This window comes from Theropithecus gelada, chromosome 3, assembly GCF_003255815.1.
Source record: "Theropithecus gelada isolate Dixy chromosome 3, Tgel_1.0, whole genome shotgun sequence".
In the NCBI taxonomy this organism is placed as follows: Eukaryota; Metazoa; Chordata; class Mammalia; order Primates; family Cercopithecidae; genus Theropithecus; species Theropithecus gelada.
The window spans coordinates 98209490-98236674 of NC_037670.1; the positions used below are offsets into that span (position 1 = coordinate 98209490).

Below are 27185 nucleotides of genomic sequence, written 5' to 3' on the forward strand. Positions count from 1 at the left end.
TTGACTAAATCAAGAGCTTAGTATGTAATCTATTTGGGATTTTCAGTAAGAATATACTTAAGGAGTATTTTCATGAGTTGCATTAGAGTTCATGAAATCTAAAGAAATGAATAAAGACATCACCATTTCTGATAAGATACTTGTATTTGCCAGTGTTCATACAAGTGCATTGATTGAAAAGAAAGAAAATATGTGTGTCTTCTTGCCATAATCTTCGGTAACATATATTTGATGTATATGAAAATCAGTAATTTGATTTTTGTTTCCAAATTAACAAATGGCCTAAATGTCAAATTTGATAAAGAAGTCCGTTTTTGGCATACTCTAATCATTCTTGTGAAACCGCATACAAAGTACTAACAATGGATAAAGGCAAGGACATGTGTCAAAGTATCTATTAGTGTTGAATTCTCTGTGAGTGTCTGATATGTGTTGGCACTGTTCTAGGTACTAAATATACAGTGAGGAAATAAACAAATGGCTTCTATCCTTCTAGAGATTACATTTTCATTGAGTATAATGGATAATAAATCAAACAATAATGAAATGTATAGTTATAAAATGATATCAAGGAATCAGAAGAATGAATAATAGGATGAACTATCTAGCTTGATGGGAAAGAAGGTCTCTCTGAGGAGGTAACATTTAAGCTGGACCTAAAATATAAGAAGGAGGAGAAATAGCTCTCTGTGTTTCAAGGACTGAAGGGAGGAATGCAGGTGGGGTTGCTGAAGAAGCAATGCAGTGGTGGGCAATTAGGAGTGGTGAGTATTATGACTTTGGAAAGATAATTGGGAGCCAGATAATGCAGGAATTTGTTTGTTATTCTAAGGGTTTTATTTGATTGAATTTGGCATGCAAAGTGAAGCTTTGAAAGTCTCAGAAGCAGAGTAACACACTGACACATTTTCAAAACAGATTAATTTGGGGGTAGAAAATAAACTGGTCAGAAAATGTGAAAACATGCAGAACTATAGTTCTCCAAATGAGAACTTCTATTATAGCTGTTCTAATTACATAATAAAGTGAGTAGACTAGAGCTTGCATGATGTAAATCAGGCAAGTAGACAAACTGGAGGTACATATTCAGGCTCAGTTTAATTGTACTTATCAGTGGATTGGTTAGGAGTTTTAGGGAAAGCAAGGTATCAAGATGCCCAAGTTTAGCAATTAGGGAAATGAAGATGCCATTTGCTAGAGATTATTAACAAAGAAATATGCTTTACAGTGGGATTATTTCTTGACAGATGTGTAACTTTGAGCACATTACTTAAAAACTGGCTGTAGATTCCTCATCGAAGAAAATAATAGTGTGTACCTTGTAGGTTCTTGTGCTAAACTGATAAATTGTTTGCACAGTGTTTGTATTAGTTTGTTCTCACACTGCTATAAAGACATACCCAAGACTGGGTAATTTATAAAGAAAGTTTTAATTGACTCACACTTCCAAATGACTGGGAAGGCCTCAGGAAACTTACATTCATGAAGGTGAAGGAGAAGCCAAGGCATGTTTTACATGACAGCAGGTGAGAGAAGCAAATGAGCAAAGGGGAAATAGTCCCTTATAAAACCATCAGATCTCATGAGAACTCACTCACTACCACCAGAAGTGCATGGAGGAAACCACCCTCATGATCTAATCACCTCCCCCCAGGTCCCTCCCTTGACACATGGGGATTATGGAGATTACAACTAAAAATGAGATTTGAGTGGAGACACAGAGCCAAACCATATCAATGTTTGTGTTAGGAACTTTATGCAGTTGCAGTAATTATTATTATGCTTAGTATTTGTAGAAGAAAGTACTTCATTCCACCATTAATCATTTGGTTCACTTAAGATTCAGGAAATCTTTTGACTTGAAGCCTCTTTTTTATAAGCATATATTTTCATATTTTGGAAAAGTTGACACTGTAAGTCTATAGGATATCCTAGCAATAATTAGCATTATTTTTGTAAATTTCTGGCAATCATTAGTCTCTCTTAACAACAATTTAATGGCAAGGAAAATCTTGTTAGTGTAAACTGAGGAGGTAAGTAATAGTTGTAAATGGGACACACTTTAATACAAATTTGTTGTTGCATTTCTTTATGTGATTTTCATTTGCAACAATTTCTATGACTTTTTAGATTCAGTCATTATAACATCATATCATTAAATATAAAATAAATATTAATTATGTTTTCATTTTGTTTCTTAGCCTGGAGTGATTACAGGCTTTAAATCAAAATAATAAAAGTAAAATAGCATTGTTCTTTTCTATAAAAATCTTTTGCTGGCATATTTAGTGGATTTGATTTATCTTTTTAAAAATCATGATCTTCTTGGGTATAGGAATCCTATTAATAGTTACACATCATTATTTAACAATCTTGAGCATAGATACATACAAGAAGTAGGGAAAAGATATTTGTTAAATGGGGGACTACAGTTTAGAGTTCATCTATATGAATCACTTCTGAATTGCAGATGTTGTAATTCTCAAGATTTATTTATTGCCTCTTTCTACTTTTGCTTGGCTAGAAGACAGATTTAAACTAGCCTTTTTCATGTTTAGTCATAAAAATCCCTGTACTCATATCTAGTGGTAAAGATTTTAAGCTGAGTGACCCTGCTGCAATCTAGCTGTGGTAATTGATTTTCATTACATTCATTCCTCTCATGTTCTCTCCTGGTTAGGTTGCTGTTCCTACATTGTTCCAGTGTTATGTTGGACAGTGCTGCTATTAACCTGAGACATGACTGAGAACAAATTCAACATTTCTTAAAGCATTATTATTTACTTGTATTTCTGCTAATTGTGTATATGTATACACATACACACACGATACTCCTGTATTATAATATATATTATTATATGCAAATTAATTTATGTCTAAAAACTATCAAGCTTATTCTGAAATGAAAGCAGAATTTCGAAAATAGATGAATATATTTAAGTGTTTTTATTTAATTCAGTAGGTAAAATAATATATATGTATATAATTTATTTGTGGAGCTATTACTTCTTAAAAGAAATTAACAATTAGAAATGAATTAAACATTTAGAATAAGGTAGCACTATTAAGAAACATGAAATATTAGTAAATATAATTATCATAATCTTGCAGTTTAAACCATTCAGTGTTTTGCCACTGAGTACAGTTATATGCATATTATTAATACAGCTTCAAATTATACTATAAGACATATGATAGCTTTTGAAATAATATTTAATGTTTTCAATGTTTATGTAATCATTACTTATTGTACCCTTTACTGTATGTATTAAATAGCACGTAATTACTTTTTAAACCTGTGTAAGGTAAGAAGTGATGATGGGCTCCAGAAGAGATATTTCTAGTTTCTGGTGGCCTTCACCTTCTAATAGTTAATTGAACAGATACACCTTAAGTGTAATGTATTCCTCTTTAGGGAATTTTGGCATATGAGAGTGCCTGTTTTCTTTTAACCCAATGAGTTTATTCAATGATATGTATGCTAATAGTTCTAATGAGGACTCATAGCCTCTGGCATTTCCTTGTTCAACAATTAAATAATGAACAGAAAAAAGCAAAATCTGAAAATATTGTTCCAACTCAAAATATCATTTTAGGACTGTATGTGTGCTTTTATATGGGTGAAGAGAGAGATGATTTAACTTAGTACAATATTTCAAATTCTGATGGTATCATCATCAGTAGTATAATATTATTGAGAACTTTCTATTTTCTGTTTTAGGCCTCATGTACTGAGATCTTTTTAAACATTATCTTGCTTAATCTTCACAAGAAACCTAAGTTTTTGACAGGGAAGGAAACTAATGTTGAGGGAGATTAAGAAACAAAAACAGTAACTCTGTCAGGTTTAGGCTACAGTGATAACTATAATGTTATATACTTACAGGTAAATTGAATATTGAGAATGCAATATTGACAAGACTTTTATTTTCAGGTCATGTTGACCATCTATCATAGATTCATTAAAAAACTGATTTGTTGAGCATTTACTCTATGGCAGGCTTAAGAGGAACCTGTAGTGAGAAAAACACAAGTAACAGCAATGTGGTGTACTAGTTCTAAGATAGGGCCAGTTTTGAGAACTGTGTGTAGGGGACTGCATGAGGGGCATCTGAGCCATTATTTTGAAAGGGTGATTTCCAGAATGAAGTGCTAGCAAATTTATTAATTTTATTTAAATTTATTGTTTTAAAGATGGAATATTGCTCTGTTACCCAGACTGGGATACAGTGGTACAAACATAGCTCACTGCAGCCTGGAACTCCTGGCCTCAAGTAGTTCTCCCGCCTCAGCCTCCTGAGTAGCTGAGACTACAGGCATAAGCAGCAGCACTGGGAAGAAGTATTAGCAAATATAAAGCTGTGCCAAGGAAATAGATGCAAACCAACCAAAAAGAAACGGGGTACCCTGAGTAGATAGAATAAGAAACAAAATTTTAAAACAAAGAGTAGGACCTTTGACCTAAATTGAAAGTTTTATATCACTAGAGGTGAAAAGGTGAGAGAGTAAGAGAGTGATGGAAAGGAAAAAGTCTAAAATGACATCCACATTTTTGACTTTTGCAACTGGGTAGAGAATGATGTCTTTGCGAAGTCAGCTGCACATAAGGAAGATATGGAAGCAGAGAATTCATTCAATTTTGAATCTATTTATATAAAATTTTGTGGGGTATACAGTAGAAATGTTCACTTGGCAGTTGTATATGCTGAGAATTGGCACCACAAAAGAGAAGAGAAATACAGTACGCGTTACAAATTAAAGTTGAGAATTAAATATGGGTATGAGTATAATGTTATAATTAATTCTTCATTTTGTTGTAGAATGTGCTTCAAAATCATTATTTATCTTTAGAATATTACATATGCATAAACACACGGAAACATAAAAGTACAGCTTTTTTATTTGGTTGGAGTTCTTTTCTCAAGGTATTTTTTTTTTCCCGTTAGGTTATGAAGGTGAGAATTTGATGAAAATTCTAAAAGACATTGAAAACAGCACAGAAATCATGTTGGACAGGTGGAAGTTTGAAGTCATACCTAATGACAAAGATGAGAAGGGAGACCCAGTGCCTTACAGTATCATCAATAATTACTTTTCCATTGGCGTGGTAAGATTTTCCACTAAATTTTACCTTTATACCTGTACTGGATAATCACAGTAAGAAAACTTTCACACTATGAAAATTTACTGATTATAAATAATTGATTTTACCTTGTGCCATCAAAACATCTCTTCTAATAGGCAATTATTATTGCTCTAATGACTAATTATTATTTTTATCATCACTTACTAATTTAAAGTCAGAGTATCAGCAACTGACATATTTTTCATGTTTTAAACAAGGAGAAAAAACTATATTCTTTGTAACTGGTTTATTTGTGTTACCAAAATGAAGCTTAGAATGATTTAATATACTTACAAGTTTTAGAGTATAAGCTAAAGCTCCATATTGTTGAAAATGTGAAAATATTGCATTAAATTTTATCTTACTTTGAGATTTATTTTATAAAATAATTATAGCTTACTAAAAATCTAAGAAAAGTCTACAAAAAATCCTGCTACTATTCTCAAGTGATTAATAAGTCAGAAGGCTGACTTTTCACTTCATTTCTTTTAGAATCTTACACAGAGTAAAATATTATTTGGCAGTTGAAATAGTTGTTAAAATTTTAATCCTAAAGGAATAATTTTAACAGTGATTATATGTATTTTTAGCCAACGATTATGAAATCTAAAAATATATAAAGCATTACATTCCATTTAATGTATGTCACACCATGCTAATTTTATGTCATGTCACATCACACACACACACACACACACACAGTAAAAGGCTATAAAAAGGCTACTAGAATATAGAAAACATTGGTTGTGTCCATGAACTTAAGAGGTAAGCTACCTGGGTAAGAATCTTTAAGCAAATTATTTAATCTCAGTATCTCAGTACCATGCTGGTTATTATTTCCTCTCTCATAGAGTTACAAATATGATTGTACATTTAAAGAATCTTATAGAATGGTAGATAATAAAGGCTAAATATACAATGGTTACTAATACTGTAATGACTATTATTATTTGAAAGAAGAATGCAATGTCTCTTGATCCAGAGAAGCCCTCCTATTCACACTGGTATAAAAACAGTATTTTTGAGGGCTTTCTTAGTGTATCACTTACACACAACCTAATTCACTCATTGTAAGTGTACTTTTAAATGATTTTAGTAAATTAATCCAGTTTTAGAACATTTCTATTATGCAAATCAGAACCCTCATGCCCGTTTTTATTCAATCTTGGCTGCTTTTCCCAGTTTCAGGAAGGAATTGATTGGCTTTCTGCCTCTAAGATTCGTCTTTTATGGACATTCTGTATTTCAAAATATCCAAAATCTCACAAATAACCGCTAAAGGACTTACTCATGTAACCCAATACCACCTGTATGTACCTCAATAACTTATGGTAAAATAATTTTTAAAATCACACAATATAGGACTTTTGCATCTGGAGTCTTTCACTTAAGATAAAGTTTTTGAGTTCATTCATGTGAACTGTATAAATACTGTTTTCCTTTTTTGTTGTTGAATAGGATTCTGTTGCATGGAGATATCAGATATTACTTATCCCTTCATCAATTGATGGACATTTTGATTGTTTCCAATCTTTAGATATTAATGATGCCAATCTCTTAAGTCTCTTAGGATTCTTTGTTTGTTTTGGTTACTAGACTTTTTAACTCCTGAATTTCTACTTGGTTCTTTTGTTTATAATTTTGTATCTTTCATTAACGTTTTCTATTTGGAGAGTCATTGTTGCTATACTTTATTCTTTAAATGGTGTTTCTTTTAATTCTTTTGATATATTTATAATATATGTTTTGAAGTATTTATCTGTGAAGTCAAACATCTGTGCCCCATCAGAGACCTTGCTTGTTTGCTTGTTATTTTCCTAAATGTGTGACACATTTTCCCATTCTTTTGCATATATCCTTGTTTTTTGTTGAAAACTGAAAATTGTTTATATTTTTAATTCCCTGGATTTTTATTTGCCCACTGTGGTTATTATTGTTCCTATGTTTGTCTATTTAGTGACTTGCCTGTGGAGCCTTTCTTTCTTATGGTGTATATTGCTTTGCTAGAGGTCACCACTGTGTCAAAATGGTTGTCTAGAGATTGTACTCAAACACTTCGAGCCAGTAAGTCTTCTTTTCTTTGTCATCACATCCATGTGTTCATTGAAGAATGTATTCAAAGTTCAGGCAATTAGAAATCACCTTCAGCTTTTAACATAATCTGCCATTTCTTTTTTCTCTTCTGCTCACGTACAAAACCTCTCATTTAACCAAGGATGTGTAGGTAACTAGGATCCTCTTATGTCTCTTCTGAGCATTTGTGTGGCCTTGCAAATCCACACAGATTTTCAGACAGCCAGGAATATATAGAAGTTTATCACAGCCCATATGAAAGTTTGATTCCAAGATCTTTTGTTAAATTTCTGGCCAATCTGCTAGTTAATTGCTTGCCCTAGAGTCAGTTTCACAAACTCAGGCTAGCTATAACATTGGCTCTCCCTGTTCATTTGCCACAGATATCACTACTGTAAGTGTAAGCTGTAAAACAATGTTCTAGGCCATAGAGATTTTCTGGCTTCCATTTCAAATCAAGTCAGCTCCACTCATAATGAAGCTACTAGTTTTCTTAGCTTATTCCATAATAAGGACTACAGCACACAGGGACCTGAAGGCTAAGGAAGCAGCCCAAGACTGAAACATCAGTAGAGAGTTCTTATCTGAGGCTCAATAGTTTTTTCTAAATATTTCTCATTTTTTATATGCTTCGGTCAATTTCCAGGGATTCTCAACAGAGAAGAATTTTGCTTCTTCCCGAAGGACATTTGACAATGTCTGCTTGATTGTCATGACTAAAGTAGGTTTTTTGGTTTTTTTTTCTTCTAAGTAGTAGGTAAAGTTGGGAATGCTGCTAAATACCCTCACTGCATAGGACAACACCTCAAATACAAAGTAAAGAATTATACAGCTCAAAATGTCAATAGTATCGAGGTTGAAAAACCCTTATATTAGTAAACAGAAATACACTTGACCTTTGAACAACACAGGTTTGAATTGCACTGGTCAACTTGTAGATATTTTTTCAATAAAAGTTATACCCAGTGTAATTTGCCTCCCCTTTCACCTTCTCCACCTCTTTTGCCTCTGCCAGCTCTGGAACAGCAAGATCAACCCCTTCTCTTCTTCCTCCCCTTTAGCTTACTCAATCTGAAGATGATGAAGATAAAGACCTTTATGATGATCAACTTCCACTTAATGAACAGTATATATATTTTCTCTTTCTTGTGATTTTCTTAACATTTTCTTTCCTTTAGCTGACTTTCTGGTAGGAATAGAGTATATAATATGTATAACATATGAAATATATGTTAATTGGCTTTATGTTATTGGTAAGGCTTCCAGTCAACAGTAGAGTATTGGTTGTTAAGTTTCTGGATAGTCAAATGTTACACTCAAATTTTTTTGTCTGCAAGAGTGGTCGGCGCCCCTAATTCCCATGTTGTTCAAGGGTCAATTCTATTTAAATACAAAAAGTCAAGGTGTTTGAAAAGGAGAAATGATACAAAACCAAAAAACTTGAAAAGGAAAGCTATTATAGAAATGAGGCAGAAAATGGCAGAGAGTAACAACAACAACAAAAATTCATAATGTTGACAAAACTGAAAGCTACATTATTGAGAAAAGTTAATCAGACTTATTTAAAAACTGATTTTGCAAAAGTACTGTAAAGAGAATTATAAGTAAACAATATATGGTGAAAAGGAAAAAATATAACAAGTAATAAAAATAATGATAAATACATATATATATTCCAATTGAAAAAATATATAATTGAAAATATATTATGACTAGTATGAGAGTATAGCAAATTTTCCAAATACAAAATCAACTTAAATATTCACTAGTATATTCTTATATTAGCAATAATCAATGAGTTTCCAAAAACAATAGCAAAAATAATTGAAAGTATCTAGGAATTAATTAAAAATACACATGACCTAATAAAGAAAATGTTAAAACTCTCTGCAAAGACACACAAGATCAGAATAAATGGAGACATTTTCTATTCTTATATGAGATTTCTTGATATAATATTCAAATTAATTTATAATTTAATGTATAACTACTCAAGATTGGAGCTGGAATTTATGGCAAACTTATTTAAAATATATATGACAAAAAGCTAAGTCAATTTTAATAATAAGGGCAGAAATAAATTTGTTTTACCAAATTAGACATGCTACAATCAGATTGGATAATTATAACAGAATGGTCCTATGAAATAATAGATGAATGAATCAGTGAGGAAGTACAGAGACACATACTGGAACTTAGTATAGGGATGGCACTAAAATTCACTGGGGGAATGACAGATTATTTAGTTGATAATGTTCAAAACTAGCTCCCTAGAAAGAAAAATATTTGTTAGAACTCTACCTCACATTATATAAGTACATGCCAGACTTACTGCAAAACTAAATTTAAAAGACATTTAGAAACTAATAAAAACTGTGTGATAGAACGTTTAAGGCAGATCAGAACTAATTAAACAAATAAGGTGGCTTTAACTGAGTTTTCTTTTAAAGGGTCTTGTTCCCTTTGACTTGGAGCTCTTTTGGCTGAGCATAATATGGGGATTAGGAGGATGAAGGGAGGAGCCATTCCCCCCGGAAAGATTTACTCCTGCCCCAGGAACACAAAATTGCAGTGCTCAGGGACATAATCACAGCAATAGATCTTCTACCTTGAATGTCATTCAACAAAGTCATCTACTCAGCAACTTGCATTTCTCTTCCTCAATCAATGAATCTAGAATATAATGAAATAAAATAAATTAACTATCTCAAACCATTCTCGAACATATAACAAATAGTGGAGTTGAAGGATTTAAAGTATATGGGATGCATCTCAACTTTATGCTATAACCAGCATGAAAAAGCTTAAGACGAGCACATAGTTTGTACTTGAGATTGTCTCTGGGAACCCTTCTGCTGTCTAGTTACAAAGTGATCTCCAAGTTTAATTCTACTCTCAGTATTGTTTTCATTATATCAACTATTTTCCCTTATTTACTGACTGCTAGCATTGCACAATCTACAAAGAAACTTGCCTCCGATTTTTAGAAAATTCAAGAAGGTTAGAAATATGTAGCTATGTCATCTTTATATTCATCATAATCTACCCTTTGTATTATTCAGAATGGGTTGACTGCTGGTACAAACAAACCCAAATTTTCAGTGGTCTGACAGTAATAAAAATCAGTTTTTCCTCAGACGACAGGTCAGGATGGGTTAAAAATTGGGGAGAGGCTCTGCTCTATTTTGTCAGTCAGTGACCCAGGCTCCTTCTATCTTGACAGGTAACCTTCTCTATTCAACAACTGAATGGCTAAAGAAAGTGGATTTTTTTTAGTGGGCCCATACCTGGAAAATGTAACATCATTTCCACTCATAACTCACTGTCCAGATCTCAATCACTTGCCTGCACATAATTGTAAGGAAGCTGAGGAAATAACTTTTGTCTATCTAGGAAGAAAAGGGAAATTGATCAATAACTAGACACTATGCCAATTCCTTCTTTTTAATGCTTTTCCAATTTAGCCAGAACTATTGGAAATGATCCTGAAATCATAATTAATTCTAAAAATAGATATTCTTCCACAGCGATGGTCCATCAATAAAAGCATATTTATTTAGTACCTTCTATGTCCAGGTACTGTTTGAGGATTAGCAATGAACATGATAGAAGTCTGTGTAGTCACTAAGCTTACATGGCAGTGAGGTGAAAGAAGATTGTCATGAGATGCTAGATAGCTGGACATTAGAAGCAAAAGCCAATTATAGATAACATTAAATATCCAAGGAATAAAACTTTCTACCCCATTAGTTTTATTTCCATAATTGATTCTTCATTCACTTGTTTAATTAAACAAACAAAAAAACCTAAGCACTTATTTTTTCCAGGCTCTAGGGTTATGGGAGTGAATTAAAGACACGGGTCATCTGGCTAGGTGCCGTGGCTCACGCCTGTAATCTCAGCACTTTGGGAGGCCAAGGAAGCGGATCACCTGAAGTCAGGAGTTCAAGGCCAGCCTGGTCAACATGGTAAAACCCCATCTCTACTAAAAATACAAAAATTAGATGGGTGTGGTGGCACATGCCTGTAGTCCCAGCTACTTGGCAGGCTGAGGCAGGACAACTGCCTGGACCTGAGAGGCAGAAGTTGCAGTGAGTTGAGATTGCACCACTGCACTCCAGCCTGGGCAAAGAAAAAAAAAATACACATACACACACACACACACACACACACACATATATATATACACACACACACAAGCCATCTCATTATTAGAACTTGGAGTTTAATGATGCAAGGAGATATTTTTAAAAAATAAAAAACCAATGCACAAATATAACATTTTTGAAAATTATGATAAATACTGTGAAAGAAAACAAAAGCTACCATGAAGAACATCAACTATAGATCTGAGAGTCAGAAAAGGCTTATATAAATAAGATGCATTTAAGAAAAGATCCGAAGAATATACATAAGTGAGATGGACACCAAAGAGTTGTCATGAGCATACCAGGCAAGTATAACTGTATGTGAAAGACGAGATAAGAAAGGGCTTAGTGTCTTCAAAGCTCTGCTAGGTCAATGTGCCTGGAACATGGAGAGTGATAGTGGGAGTAAATAACATGAAAGGCTGCTGTTAACACAGCTGCCACCATATCTTGAAGTCTCCTGGAAGACTATGGTGTGATATTTGCCTTTTAAGTGATAGGTCACTAAATAATTAAATAATTATAATTAGGGAATGAGGTAACCCAATCCATTTGCAGCGGAAATTCTTCTACTAAAGGTGATAGTTGGATATTAATTGAAAAATAAAACAATTGTCATAAAAATGACACAAACAACTTTAAATATTTTCTACCTAAAATCTATAAATATAATTGAATTGGCCATCTTCCCTAGTAAACCCAGCCAATGTCTTAGTTTTGAATGTGAGTCACTGAGGTTCTACAAACTCTGCCTTGTGCAAACCACAGTCCATAATAAACTATCTATTATTTTCAGTTTCAGTTTATTTAAAGTAGAGTAAAATCTCAGAAGATACTTGTGCAGCCATATGAGTAAAATCTTTCTAGATACTTACAATGGTTTTTAAAAATCTTTTATAATTATTACCCTTACATATAATTATATAGCAAAGTTTCAGCATTTCATTTATATTAAATCTTCCTAAAGCATTTGACTTAGTTTCTATAAAATGCTTCTTTTTAAAATTATACTTTCCAATTATATGGAAAATTATACTTTCTAAATATATTTCATTAAATTATATAAGTATAATACAAACTAAAATAGGCATAAACAGGTTTGGAAACAACACGAGTGACTCTTGGTCATCATAAACCTCAAAAACTAAAAAGAAAAATGTGCAGATTTCCTAGATGGTAGTCTATTAATAATATTTAGATTCAATATAATGTGTGAAAAAAAATATTAATCTGGCCACTCACTTAAAGGAAACTCAGTCTTTTTAAAAAATTACTATATTAAAAAAAAATCATTCTGGTTGTCACATGGAGAATGGCATGGGAGTTTTCAAGAATGGAAGCAAAGAGACCATCCTAGAATATCTTCTAGTAAAATAAGATCAGATGAGGACACTAAGAGCCATGAATATTGAAAAAACTGGAGAGACTTAAGAAATATTTTGAAAATAAAATTGACAGTGTCCAGGGGATGGAAGGAAATAAAATATCCTGAGATTTTATGTTTAACAATTAGGTGGTCTCTTTTACTGAGATGGGCTTAATTATTTATGATTCAGGTTTGGTAGAGGATATAAAGACTTGCTCAGTTTGAGGTGCATGTCAGTGGAAATTTTGGGGCTATGGGTGGATATTTAAGTTGGAAGCTTAGAAGACTAGCTCAATTAGGGAGAATTTGGAGTCATTGACATATTTATTATTTCTATATGGCTATATGAATCACCTTCCTAAAATTCAGTGGCTTAATATGCTAACCATTTTATTATTCACAAGTCTGTGTGTCAACTGGGTGGTTGTGTCATTAGTGGAAGATTACCTGGAGCTAGTCTATGCTGTTTTCCCTCGTATATCTGGCAGTTGGTTCTGGCTGTTGGTAGGATGATGATGATAAGCGGCCATAAGATTCCCAGCATCCAACAGGTTAAGCCAGACTTTGTTACATAATGGTGGAAAATGTTTCAGTTGAAAAAGAGGGTAAAGCCCCATGCAAATCTCTTGATGCAAACCTCTGTTTGCATCCAGTTTGTTAATGTGGCATTAGCCAAAGAATGTCACATGACTAAGCTTACGTTCAAGGAGAGAAGATGTAGAAAGTACCTCTTGATGGAAGACAGTTACATTGCAAGGGCACATTCAGGATTGGGAGAAAAGTTTATCCATTATTTTCCATCTACCTAAACATATACTTAAATCAGTGTGGACTGATAAGATTAATAGGGAGAGCTCAAAAAGAGAAGAAATGGAACTTTAGGATAAACCCTTGATGTTTACTAATACCTAGAGTCTGCTAGAGGAAGATTACATGGGAAATGTCCTGGAAAGCAATGACCAAAGAAGCAAGAGGAAAATAAAAACTATACAATGTTTAGGTAAGCAAAAAAAATAAAAAATAAATTAAGAAGAGAATGGCTTACTAAATAGAAAGCTGCTGAGAAGTCTGGTAAAAAACAGGACAAAACAGAAGAAACTGGGCCAGTGAAGATGCATTTATAAAGACTATATAGTAACAGATGAGATATTTTAAACATGAATTTTTACATTCCACTTGATATTAAAATACAAATAACAAGAGTGATATCAGCAACGTGGCAGACTAGGAAGATCTTCATCTTCTTCCCCTGACAAACATATAGCTTCAGAAATATTTTACAGACTAATTCCCTTTGTGAGAAATCTGAAAATCTTTGAAACACCACTGTACCTTGGGAGAATGCAAAACCAGACTCATTTAAGTAGGTAGGGAGAATCGGGTTCCCTTCTCACTGGAGACCAGGCCCAGGCACATCATCATATGATCAGTAAGAAACTCCTCAACCTCCAGCTTTACTTACAGGAAGGGGTTAGTTTGAATGTCCAGCACTTCCACTTTTCCAAGGTATCTCCCTGGAAGACTAGCTTCTGTCTTTGCAGGTTGGAACACTAATGAGTCCAGCAAAGCCAGCCACCTAGGGGAGAATACAGGCAGTGGCTTACACTAATGGACACCATTGATCCTTCTCCTTGCTCAGCACAGAGCGGGCAGACAAAAATTTTCAGCTCTCAGCTTCTGCCTGCTTAAATTAAAAGTAGCTCCATGAGTTCATCACCCAAATTTCTCCAGGGCTGCCCAAAGAGGTAGCACTTGTCTTATCATTCTTGAAGCTCTGATGGGTCTAACACAGAGCTGCCTTTGGGAGAATGGAAATGTTGGCTTGTGCTAGTAGAAGCCATAGCTTTTTCATTCCCGTGGCTGAGCACAGAGTGAGCAGAAAAATTACAGTGACCTGCTTTTCCCTGGGGAAGGAAAAGTTGGTGAAGACCCCAGAATATTTCACCTGGCTAGTTGTTGGGGGTCTTTTCCATACAAGGCTAGTCTGTGAAGACAGGGAGAGGTGAATGTTTTGCCTAATGTACAGATACCATCAACATAGAGAGTCAAAAAAAATGAAAAGGTTGACAAGGATATTCCCAACAGAGGACTGAAGTAAACCACCAAGAACAAACTTTAAAAACAAAAACAAAAACAAAAACAAACAAACAAAAAAAAAGAGTTATATGATTTATCTGACAGATCATTTAAAAGAACTCTCATAGAGATACTCACTGAGGTCAAGAAAATAATGCATAAACAAAGTGAGAATTTCAACAAAAAGATAGAAAATATTAAAAAGTACCAAATAGAAATTGTGGAATGGAAGAAAACAATAATTGAACTAAAAAATTCACTCAATTCTATCGACTCATTAACAGACAAAATGACACTTACCACTTTGAAGATTTCAAGAATTTTAGAAGGTTTATGTCAAGAAACAGAGGGAAAACCAAATATATATTTCATTACAAGAGTTAATCTCCAAAGTATGTAAGTAATTTCCACAAGTAAATAGTAAAAAAGGAATAACCTAGTGAATTAGTCTGTTCTCATGCTGCTAATAAAGACAGATCCAAGACTGGATAATTTGTAAAGAAAAATAGGTTTAATGGACTCACAGTTTCACATGGCTGGGGAGGCCTCCCAATCATGGCAGAAGGCAGAAGAGGAGCAAAGGTATGCCTTACGTGGTGGCAGGCAAGAGAGTGTGTGCAGCAGAATTCCCCTTCATAAAACCATCAGCTCTCCTGACACTTATTCACTATCACAAGAACAGCATGGGAAAGACCTGCCCCCATGATTCAATTACCTTTCACTTGGTCCCTCCCACAATACATGGTCATTATTACAATTTAAGGTGAGATTTGGGTGTGGACACAGCCAAACCATATCTTCCCACACTTATCCCCTCCCAAATCTCCTATCCTCACTTTTCAAAAATCATGCCTTTCCAACAGTCCCCCAAAGTATTAACTCATTTCAGCATTAACTCAAGAGTCTACAGTCTAAAGTCTAATCTAAGATGAGGCAAGTCCCTTCTGCCTATGAGCCTGTAAAATCAAAGGTAAGTTAATTGCTTCCTAGATACAATGGGGGTACAGACATTGGGTAAATACATTCATTCTAAATGGGAGAAATTGTCCAAAACAAAAGGGAAGTCTGAAATCAAATAGGTCAGTCATTAAATCTTAAGGTTCCAAAATGATCTCCTTTGACTCCATGTCTCACATCCAGGTCATGCTGATGCAAAAGGTAGGCTTCCATGGCCTTGGACAGCTCCACCTCTGTGTCTTTGCAGTATACAACCTCCCTCCTGGCTGCTTTCACAGGCTAGCATTGAGTGTCTGCAACTTTTCCAGTGCAAGGTGCAAGCTGTTAGTGGATCTGCCATTCTGGGTTGTGGAGAGTGATGGCCCTCTTCTCACAGCTCCACTAGGCAGTGCCCTAGTGGGAACTCTGTGTAGGGGCTCCAACCCCACATTTCCCTTATGCACTTCTGCACACTAGCAGAGGTTCTACTTGAGGTCCCCACCCCTATAGCAAACTTCTACCTGGACATCCAGATGTTTCCATACATCCTCTGAAATCTAGGGTCCCAAACCTCAATTCTTGACTTCTGTGCACTCACAGGCTCAACACCATGTGGAAGCTGCCAAGGCTTAGGGCTTGTTGCCAAGACTTGGGGCTTGCACTCTCTGGAGCCACATTCTGAGCTGGACCTTGGCCCCTTTTTGCCACAGCTGGAGTAGTGAGACAGAGGGCACCAAGTCTGTAGACTGCACACACAACAGGGGCTCTGGGCCTAGCCCACAAAACCATTTTGTCATCCAAGGCCCTCAGGCCTGTGATGACGGGGGTTGCCACAATGTCTCTCAATGCCCTGGAGACAGTTTCCCCATTTCTTGGTGAAAAACATTGGTGTCCTTGTTACTTATGCAAGTTTCTGCAGCAGGCTTGAATTTCTCCCCAGAAAATGGATTTTTATTTTCTATTGCATTGTCAGGCTGCAAATTTTCCAAACTTTTATGCTCTGCTTCCTCTTGACTGCTTTGCCATTCAGAAATTTCTTTCCTCAGGTACCCTAAATCATTTTTCTAAAGTTCAAAGTCCCACAGATCTCCAGGGCAGGGGCAAAATGCCAAAAATATCTTTGTATGGCAAGAGTTACCATTGCTCCTGTTCCCAAGTTTCTCATCTCCATCTGAGACCACCTCAGCCTGGTCCTTATTTTCCATATACTATCTTCTGAGCCCTCCAAGTCTCTAGGAAGTTCCAAACTTTGCAACATTTTTCAGTATTTTTCTGAGCTCTCCAAACAGTTCCATCTTCTGCCTGTTACTGTGTTCCAAAGTCACATCTACATTTTTGGGTATCTTTAAAGCAGCACCCCACTCTTGGTACCAATTTACTATATTCTTGTGTTTTCATGATGCTAATAAAGACACACCTGAGACTGTGTAATTTATAAAGAGAAATAAGGTTTAATGAACTCACAGATTCACATGGCTGGAGAGGCCTCATGATCACAGCAGAAAGAAAAGGAGGAACAAAGGCACAACTTACGTGGTGGCAGGCAAGAGAGTGTGTGCAGGGGAACTCTCTTTATAAAACCATTAGATTTCCTGAGACTTATTCACTGTCATGAGAACAGCATGGGAAAGACCTGCTCCCATAATTCCATTACCTTCCACTGGGTCCCTCCCATGACACATAGGGATTATTAAAATTCAAGGTGAGATTTGGATGGGGACACAGCCAAACCATATCACCTGGCTACAAAATGGGTAAAAAATTGAACAAACTTTTCTCCAAAGAAGACATTCAAATGATGAACCAGTGTATGTTTCTAAATGCTCAATATTATTAATCATCAGGGAAATTCACATCAAAAGCACAATGAGATATCATCTCATACCTGCTAGAATGTCTATTGTCAAAAATAAGAGGGAATTGTGAAGATTTGGAGAAACTGGGACTCTTGCACAATGTTGGGATGCAAAATGGTATAGCCACTATGCAATACAATGTGGATGTTTCTCAAAAAATTATACAACAATAGAACTGTTGTATAATTCAACAGTTCCACTACTGACTATCTAAAGGGATTGAAATCAGGATCTTGAAGAAAGATATTCGCACTCTCATATATACTGCAGCACACTTTTTATAGTCAAGATATAAAAGTAATATAATTGCCCAACCACAGATGAATGGGTAAAGAAAACGTGGTTTATACATACAGCTGAATGTTATTCAGTTTTTTAAAAAAGAAAGCTTTGCAATATGCAACTAAAAGGATGAACTTTGAGGACATTATGCTAGATGAAATAAACGCACCACGGAAAGACAACTACTTCATAATTGCATTTATATGAAGTATATAAAATGGTCAAACTCATAAAACTGAAGAGTGGAATGGTGGCTACGAGGGCTAGGAAGAGGGGGAAATGGGAAATTATTAATCAATGGGCATAAATAAAGTTTCAGTAAAGCTAGAGGAATAAACTCTAGCGATGTGTTGTAAAACATTGTACCTATAATCAACAATAATGTATTTTATACTTTGTTAAGAAGGTAGATCTCATGTTAAGTTCTGATGTTGTGTTCTTGCAACAATAAAAAAGGAGAAAGTAAAAAAGAAAAAGAAGAGAAAGACTAAATATAAATATTTCACTACATCACAAGGGTTAATCTCCAAAATATGTAATTGGCACAACTAAATAGTAAAACAAAAAATAATAATAACCTAGTTACAAAATGGGCAAAAGATTGCATAAATGTTTCTCTACACTTAAATGAAAGAAAAAGATAGAGGGAGGCAAGAAGGAAGGGAGGGAGGAAGGGAGGGAGGGAGGGAGGGAGGAAGCGAGGAAGGAAGGAAGGAAGGAAGGAAGGAAGGAAGGAAGGAAGGAAGGAAGGAAGGAAGGAAGGAAAAGACAAACAAGAAAAGAAAAGAGAAGAGAAAAGAAAAGGAAAGGAAAAGAAAAGAAAAAAGAAAAGAAAAGAAAAGAAAAAAATTGAAGATGCTTAAGTTAGAAATAGCCTGGTGCCCAGTGGGACTAAGTGACACCCTCAGCTTTCACTAAATAGATGAACAGCTCTCTTCACGAATGTTTCAGATCCAAGACTTTGGCATCTCAGTGACTTTAGTATTATGATTAGGCAACTGCTAAATATTTTGTTTTCAATGCATCAAGTTTTTGAAATAATTTAATGAACTCATGATCTAACAAAAAATTCAATTGACAGAAGTAATTGAGTTTTCTAAAGATAAATTGTATAGTATAAACCCCATTACCTCTAAGGGGCATATGTTGTAGGTAATAGAAGGTTGCATAAGATTATTGTCTTTACCCCAAAACTAAGGCCCAACCTGAATGCATACTAAAGAGACTGCCTGAAGTTTAGGTCAGCAACCTTTACAGAGAGCTTTTTGAGGGATTTCAGTTCAGAATGAGTAGACCATTACCCTCTCCCCTGTTTCCCCTTCCTTCAAAATGATGTAGGAGGACTGCAGAGCAAAAAGTAACTGACACTTTAGAGACATAACATGGTATAGTGTATAGGGAGAGATTCTTTAATAAACTTGGTATATGCAATTGACAAAGAAAACTGCAAGGAAAATATAATAGATTTTATAGGTTATTCTAGCCTAGAGTACTACAGAAATTTGGAGATAGAAAAAGTTTATGTGCTAAGAAAGTTGATGTAATTACAGAGTATTTCTACATTTTTGAAAAAAAAATCACCATTACGTTGGAAATGGTATTAGGTCATGTTGGTCACAGCGAACACATACTAGCACATTTCACACGCACCTGTGGGCTTCCCCAGGGGAATATTTGGAGGCTTCTAAGAAAATAGGGACATGCACGTGATCCGCTTCCTTCAATTGCTTCAACTCTCCTGATTCAAGTGGATGCTGGAGACCAGGGGCAGCTGGGAGCTAGTATACCTTAGCTTTGCTGGAGTCTTAGCTGAGGTACTTTAGGCAGGGATTTCTCCCCAAGTGGATTGAGAAAGCAAATGAGTCCTAGGTCTAAGGACTGGAAAGCAGCAAATCTGAGGAACACAAGAGTCAAACATACTGAACCTACAGGAGTGTTCTGGTCCCCAACAGCCATAAAATTACTGCTCAGGTGAGTTGAGTTTCTTACTCGGATATCTAGATACAGCCTCTTGGTTTTCCTCAGCGGCTTGCTGGATTTTCAAAAGATACCAAGAAATTTACATCCTTAGGGAACAGTGTGTTTTCTGGAATATCTATGAACTATTAAAATCAATTACACACGTGGCCACACACACAAAAAAAATCAGTTTTTTTTTTAAAAACAGAAATCTTAAAGGCAAATTAATCTCATATACTTCAGTCATATTAGAAGTACGCAAAAAGTTGGTCTAAAAATCTTAACATTTGAAAATTGTAAAACATTTTTGGTTAATTATAGGATCAAAGTTGAAATAAAAAGGAAAAATGGCAAACTATACAGGAAATATACAATTCTAACATAAAATTGTGAAAGGCATCCTCAGAGGAAGACTTATAAACTTTCAGTTTTAGAACATAAAAAGGAATTTAATATTTATAGCAGAAATTTAGATACAAAGATAATATAAAGAGAAAATTCATTACTAAGAATGTTGTAATTATGATATACTAATCCTCTATGCAGAAGTTATATGTATGTATATATATATCTAAATTATTTATTATATAAATATTGATCATAAATATATAAATGGCAATTATATATAACTATATATAGATATGTAGAGAGATATAAAAATGTGGAAATGTGGTTCCAGATAAGACCAATACTGGATACATCTAGAAGGAATTTCTTGAAAAAGAGCTATGAAAAAAGAACACCTTAGAAATTTGATTACAGCTAACAAGTAAAAGAACAAAATAGTAAACATTGAGAAAGATAAATGAGATAAAATAATCAACCAATATTGCAGGAAATTAATTTTAAAATTTTTTGTATACCATAATAAATAATAAATATGTAAGGAGTCTAAATGATAATTTCCTTGACGACAAACAAATGAATTTGGAAATAAAAATAAACCAAGGGACACCAAAAATACTAAGAAATTTAATAATTTCCATAAGCATAATTAAAAAAGTAAAATGGAAATAAAAATGGAAAGAGCATTATTTACGAGTTAACAAATATATGAGGATTTTCTATCAAAAGCCAATACGCACATGGCCAAAACTGTATATGGAGGAAAAAATTATAGCCATAAAGGTGTCATTTTATAAAAAAGATAAAAATAAGCAATATTCAAATTAAGAAAGAACTAGGAAAAAGCTACAAGACAAATAGAAAGTTAAAATGTAATTGACAAAACGAAAATAACTTGGAAAAAAATAGCAGAAGTATAATGATAGACAAAGCCTAAAGCTTTTTTCTCCTCTAAAAAAATGGCAAATAGAATACAAATAAACGGGCACAAGTTTTTTTAACAGAAAGAAATAAATACACAGCACAATAAATTTAAAGACATAGCCACAGCTATGGAAAATATTTAAATAAATATATCATATGTGTTTATATGACAATAATTTTTTATATAGAAGAAATGGAACATTTTGCATCCAAATATAAATAGCTAAAATTTGCTGAAGAACAAGCGGTAGCAAATCTAAGACAGTGGTTTTTAAATTTAAGCATAAATTAGAATCACCTAAAGGGCTTGTTAAAATGCCGATTACTGGTCTCTACACCCAGGTTTTCTGTTTGGTATGCCTGAGATTGGGGGCGGGAGCTGAGAATCTGCATCTCTAACAAGCTTCCAGGTGATCCTAATGTTGCTTGTCCAGTATCCTATTTTAAGAACCACTGCTTTCAGTTAGCCAAAGGGGAAAAAGTAGAAATGTAGTAAGAGAACTACTAAGCTTGGTGTCAATTCCATTTACTAATAAGAGCACAAATAGTTTTTACATTTTAACAAAATTTCAGAATGCAGATTAAAAGGGTATGTTTCTCCAATTCATTTTCCATATATTGAAAACCTCAATATCAATACCTCATAACCATAGCTTCCAAAATAAAATTTATGTGTGAATATAAATGCAACAATTGCAGACAAATATAATAGGAAATAAATTCAAGTAGTATATCTAAGGACAAAAATCTATTGACCCAATCAGGTTTATTTCAAGAAAGCCAAAACAGGTCAATATTACTACAATTATTTGATTTAAATAAAAACAAGAATTGCTGTTTTTTGTGATTAAAAACAAACAGAAAAAAATTTAAACTTTTTTTATAAATCAACATATAGGGGCATAGTGTATGCATTCCAAATAAAATGAGGAGGAAGACCATAATTCTTCTATCACTATTTCAGTAAACAATGTTTTCCAAGTGAACTAATTTAATAATGAAAAATTAATGTTTAAAGATATAGAGAAATCAGTTATTAATATTTGAAGGTGATTATTATATATAATAAATATTCATCAACTAGAAATGAAACTAGTAAAGCATTGTAATGCATACTAAATATATATTTCTTAACCTATAACTTTCCTTTGTAATAATACCAGTTATTATGTTAATATAAATAAAATTTTGTTAACAATACCAGGAAAACTAAAAATATGCCAAGGTTTACATTTAGTTAAAAAACCACTCAGCTTATATGAAGAAATCTAAATAATTGTATGCAAAGTTATAAAATAAGGCTTGAATGTTAAGAATTTATCTTATATTTCTGTTACAGGAAAGGGGTCTCAATCCAGACCCAAGAGATCATTCTTGAATCTCCCACAAGAAATAATTAATTAGAAAAATTAATAATTTCACTGTAAACTGAAAGCAACTTTATTAAGAAAGCAAAGGAATGAAAGAATGGCTACTCCATAGAAAGTAGCCCCAAGGGCTGCTGGTTGCCCATTTTTATGGTTATTTTTTATCATATGCTAAATAAGGGGTGATAATTCACGCCTCCCCTTTTTAGACCCTATGAAGTAACTTCCTGATGTTGCCGCGGCATTTGTCAACTGTAATGGTGCTGGCTGGAGTGTAGCAGTGAGGACTACCAGAGATCATTCTTGTGATCATCTTGGTTTGAGTGGGTTTTGGCAGGCTTCTTTACTGCAACCTGTTTATCAGCAAGGTCTTTATGACCTGTATCTTGTGGCAACCTTGTATCTCATTCTGTGACTTACAATGCCTTAACTGTCTGGGAATGCAGCCCATTAGGTTTCAGTCTTATTTTACCTAGCTCCTGTTCTAGATGGAGTTGCCTCTGACATTCCTTCATGGACAGATTCAATATTATTAAGAGATCAAGTCTCCCCAAATTAATTTATATATTAATTCCTTTATTCTGAGAATTCTGATAGGGTCACTGGGGATTGTTTTTGATTAATTTTAATTTGCAGTTGAACAAAAATGCCATTAAAATATTAGGAAATAGTGTCCTACAATGGTCAATTTCCTTGCCGTGTACTAAATGCTACTGAATTTCTGTAACTAAAATACAGTGGCACAAAACTAGATTAATAGAATTGAATATAAAGCTAGACAAAAACAAAGTACAGAGATACAGAATATTTAATATTTGTTAGATGTTAAAGTATCAGATCATTGGAGAAGGATGAAATGCACAATACATAATACATGAAGTGACAGAATTGGTTATTCATTTACATAAAAATAAATTCATATTTCTACTTCAAAGCCATGTGAAATATACATCAAATAGATTAAAAATACAAATAGAAGCAATACACTTATATTAGAAGAAAATATAGAAGTAAATTGCTATCATCTGGAATAGGAGAAACTTGTCTGAGACCAGCAAGAAATCTGGAATCTAAAAGGTAAAGGAAATTATGTTTGTGTTTTCTTGATCTTTCCTTTTAAAAATATATATTAAAACTCATTAACTTTTAAATTTCAAAGAAATGTTTTCAACAAAAATAATAGAGATAGAGTTAATGAACTTAAATATTGAATTCCAGTTTAAAAAATAAGCATGTAATAGAAAAATACTGAATAGCCAGATGAAAAAAAATCCTAATATTTTTAGTTAACAATGAAAGATAAAATTATGCAATAGGTTACCATATTTTGCCTTTCAAATTATTCAAAATTACAAAGATTCATCTCTATCAGTCAATAAGTCAATAAGTATGATGCTGTCAAACTTATTGACATGATGATGTTAATGGAAAAATTGCCACATTCATATTGTGTGGTGGACTTATAAATTTAAATATTTTCATTATGTGATAGTATCTATTAAAATTTAAAAACGTGAATACCCTTTGAGCCATTCATCTCATTTTAAAAATCTATTCCACAGGGGAAAGAATAGAAAAGCATAAGCTGGGCAAAACATATTTAAAGACATAGTAGTTGGGGAAACCTAAAAATTTATCAGTTTGAAAATAATGTACAACCAGAAAAGAGGTCTGCAAAATTTAACATTAAATTACCAAAACAAATTGTCCATAAATAACATTATTTCTCATATCCTACTTTGGTGAAACAGGACAATACAGAAACGACCTTAAGGAGTTGTTTGGGACTTTTAAAGCTCTTACAACACTTAACAGTAGTGCTCAAGAAATGTTAGGGAACACAGTGGTGATCAAATATCAATGTCTTTACATAGCTGTCTCCTAAAACATATAAAGGAGTAAACAAATATATATATCAAAATATATATACCAAAACATATAAATGAGTCCACAAATATATACACCTCCAGCATGCGAGGAGACAGAGGGAAATAAAACTTCTTAATGTAAGTTTAAAATGTGGTGGGATTACGGGTCATCTTTAAAGTTTCATAGCATTATTCAATGTATTTAAACATTTGTCAACCCATACATACCATGATGCTAACATTCCCATTCAAATATTCACTTTCAGCCTGCTCTACAGTGCTGCCTCTTATTGAATTGTTTTAATAATGATTTGCAATTCAATGTGGTTTTACTTGCTTATATCACATTTTATCTGGATAGACAGAACTATAGCTGCTGCTCTACTGATTCTTTTTCATTTCATTTCACACACTCTTGTGTCTTTTCCTTTCCTTCACTTACTTATATAGCGATTTGTTTATTTAAGTGAGTAATCACTATGTGCTGGATAGTCTTCAAAGCATTGGAAGATAAACAGAATTAGTATTGGAGAATACAAGAGGGAAAACCAGTTCTCATTCAGTCTACATTTTCTTAGGAATAGGACACAATAAACAAGTACTTTTATTTTCTAGCTTTCTGGTTTATTGATAGCTGTGGCTTTCCCAGTCCATAACAACGCTGACCCTGCTTTATCATGTTCTTGTCCTTATGGCTTTGAGCTAAAGGATAAATTTCTGGTTAAAATGTTGGTAGAAAGTCCACACATCTGAGAACTATAGAATCCATATTTTGTGATAGCTCTCTATTGAAAAACATTTTATTTTTCCTAGTGTAGAGAAAGGAAAACAGATTCCTTACTCAATATGCTAAGAGTGTAGTCAAATTCATGGTAGCTGCCCGAAAAAACAATTGTTTTAAGTCTTTTTAAACCTGATAGCTTTTCACGTTTAAAAACATAAAAAACATGGTGACATATTCCTTATCCAAGCAACATGTGCAACAATGCAATAGGGAGAGTATCATGAGACAGGGAGGGAGGAGGGTTAGCACACAATATTATTCCCAGTGGATAATCCAGTTAAACAGATTTGCAAAATATACTCTTTATGGGTCACTTACTGGGCTTTACAAATGGCATTGTTGAATAAACATTTCTTAACTACTTCTGACAGTGTACTTACATTAGTATAAAAATCTAAAATATTGAGTTATCATGGGCATTTAGCATTTAGCTCCTTGGTATTTTAATCACAAAGGAGTGCATTTATTAGTTCGTTCCACAAATACGTGTTGTCTAATTGCTGACATAAGCATTATAGTGGATACAAAGATGAACATGGTGCCAGAAAGAAGTGTGAATTCTAGTATATTGGAGGTAAAACATTACACACAAGTATATTTCCTTGCATGTGGCTAGAAGAGATACAAATAAGTAAGAGCTCAGGGATTTATTACCTTTTAAACTATTAGCATATTTATCCTGTTGTTTACTATTAAGCATAATCTTATATAGCATATTTAGCCCTCCAAAAAGAGATATAAAATATTTTTAGGTCATATGTTGGCAACTGCCTTAGGTTCTGTAATTAGAACATTAGGGCATAATAAACTAAATCCACAAACATCTGTATTATCTTTCAATTTAATGTGTGAAGAAAAAAATGCAAGACTCACAGTGAGACAGATTGCAGTAACAATAATAGTCTGACTTAGTGTTTCCACCATAATAAATGTTAAAATAATGAAAAATTTAAGCAAACCCATTTCTTACTAAGTGTAACAGTGATCATCTTTGCAACTGAGAATATGCATAATTGTGCATAATTAAGACCTATGAATTATCTTCCCCACCTCTTATGTCTCTGAGGCCGAGTCTGAAAAGCTCATGTATTATATCCATGGAAATGCTTCCACCAAGATGAATTATATTTGGCTTGCTGACATGAATAGATATTCAGCCACAAAATAGTGTTCATGTAAGACCATCTTAGCCCAATTCTGTTTTCCCTACATAGAGTATTGATTTTGTAGCAGCTGTTAATCATCCCAGTAAGTTCCAATTTGGACACTCTTCAACACAGAAGTCAGCACTGCGAGAAGAAACAAGTAAGGCAAAAAGAATTGCAAAGGCTTCTGGAAAGGTCCTCCGGTTTTTGTAGAACATATCCAGCAACAAATTAGTATCACATGCTGTGTAAAATGTGAAAGCCAACATGAAAACGAAAACCTTATCCACATTAGTTCTTCTGAAATCAGAATTGGGTCTATGTTAACTGTAGAAATCTTCTCTAAGTCTGGAAGAAATCTGACAAAGACAAGTGGACTTTTACTGCACATATATATTACCACCCAAATGTCCTATCAAATAGATATTTGCATGGTTATGATTTAATATCCTTCAGCCTTAGTCAGTCACTAAGAGCCTCTTATTCTGCCAGTGTAGAAAAAATATGACTACTTAATCCTCATAACCATAAATTTCAAGTTAGTGGAATAGTTAACAACAGAATGTCTCCAATTTTCAGCCCTTTGTAACACATTCTCCTATATATTTACTGAAAACACAAAGGGAATATCTTAACCAAAGAAATTTAGCAATACTCACAGACTCATTAAAAAGGAGGAATTTTTTGTCTGGTCCTATGATGAATATAATTGGGCTTTGAAAATGATCAAAGTCATTTTTTAAAATTTCATTTTCTTTTATTTCTACGTTATCTACCTCTTTAGTAAAACTGTGATATAATTTTTAGAAGCTGTCATATTTTATTACTTTGATTTATATTTGTTTTGATCAAATTCTGTTGGTCTGCAGATAATTCTGTCATCATGTTAATGACAATCATTGTTATTTGGTACTTAAGTGAGATTGGAGTT

At 33.8% G+C, this 27185-nt stretch overlaps 1 protein-coding gene across 18 annotated transcripts in view; it reads left to right on the forward strand.

Annotated features, from left to right (window-relative positions):
• Positions 1-27185, forward strand: part of DGKB (diacylglycerol kinase beta) — an 837327-nt gene that overhangs the window by 401760 nt on the left and 408382 nt on the right. For all 18 annotated transcript variants that reach the window (XM_025380374.1, XM_025380383.1, XM_025380380.1 and 15 more), the window contains one exon: positions 4947-5107. In XM_025380374.1, the coding sequence (XP_025236159.1) occupies positions 4947-5107 (161 nt within the window). The remainder of the gene's footprint in view (positions 1-4946; positions 5108-27185) is intronic.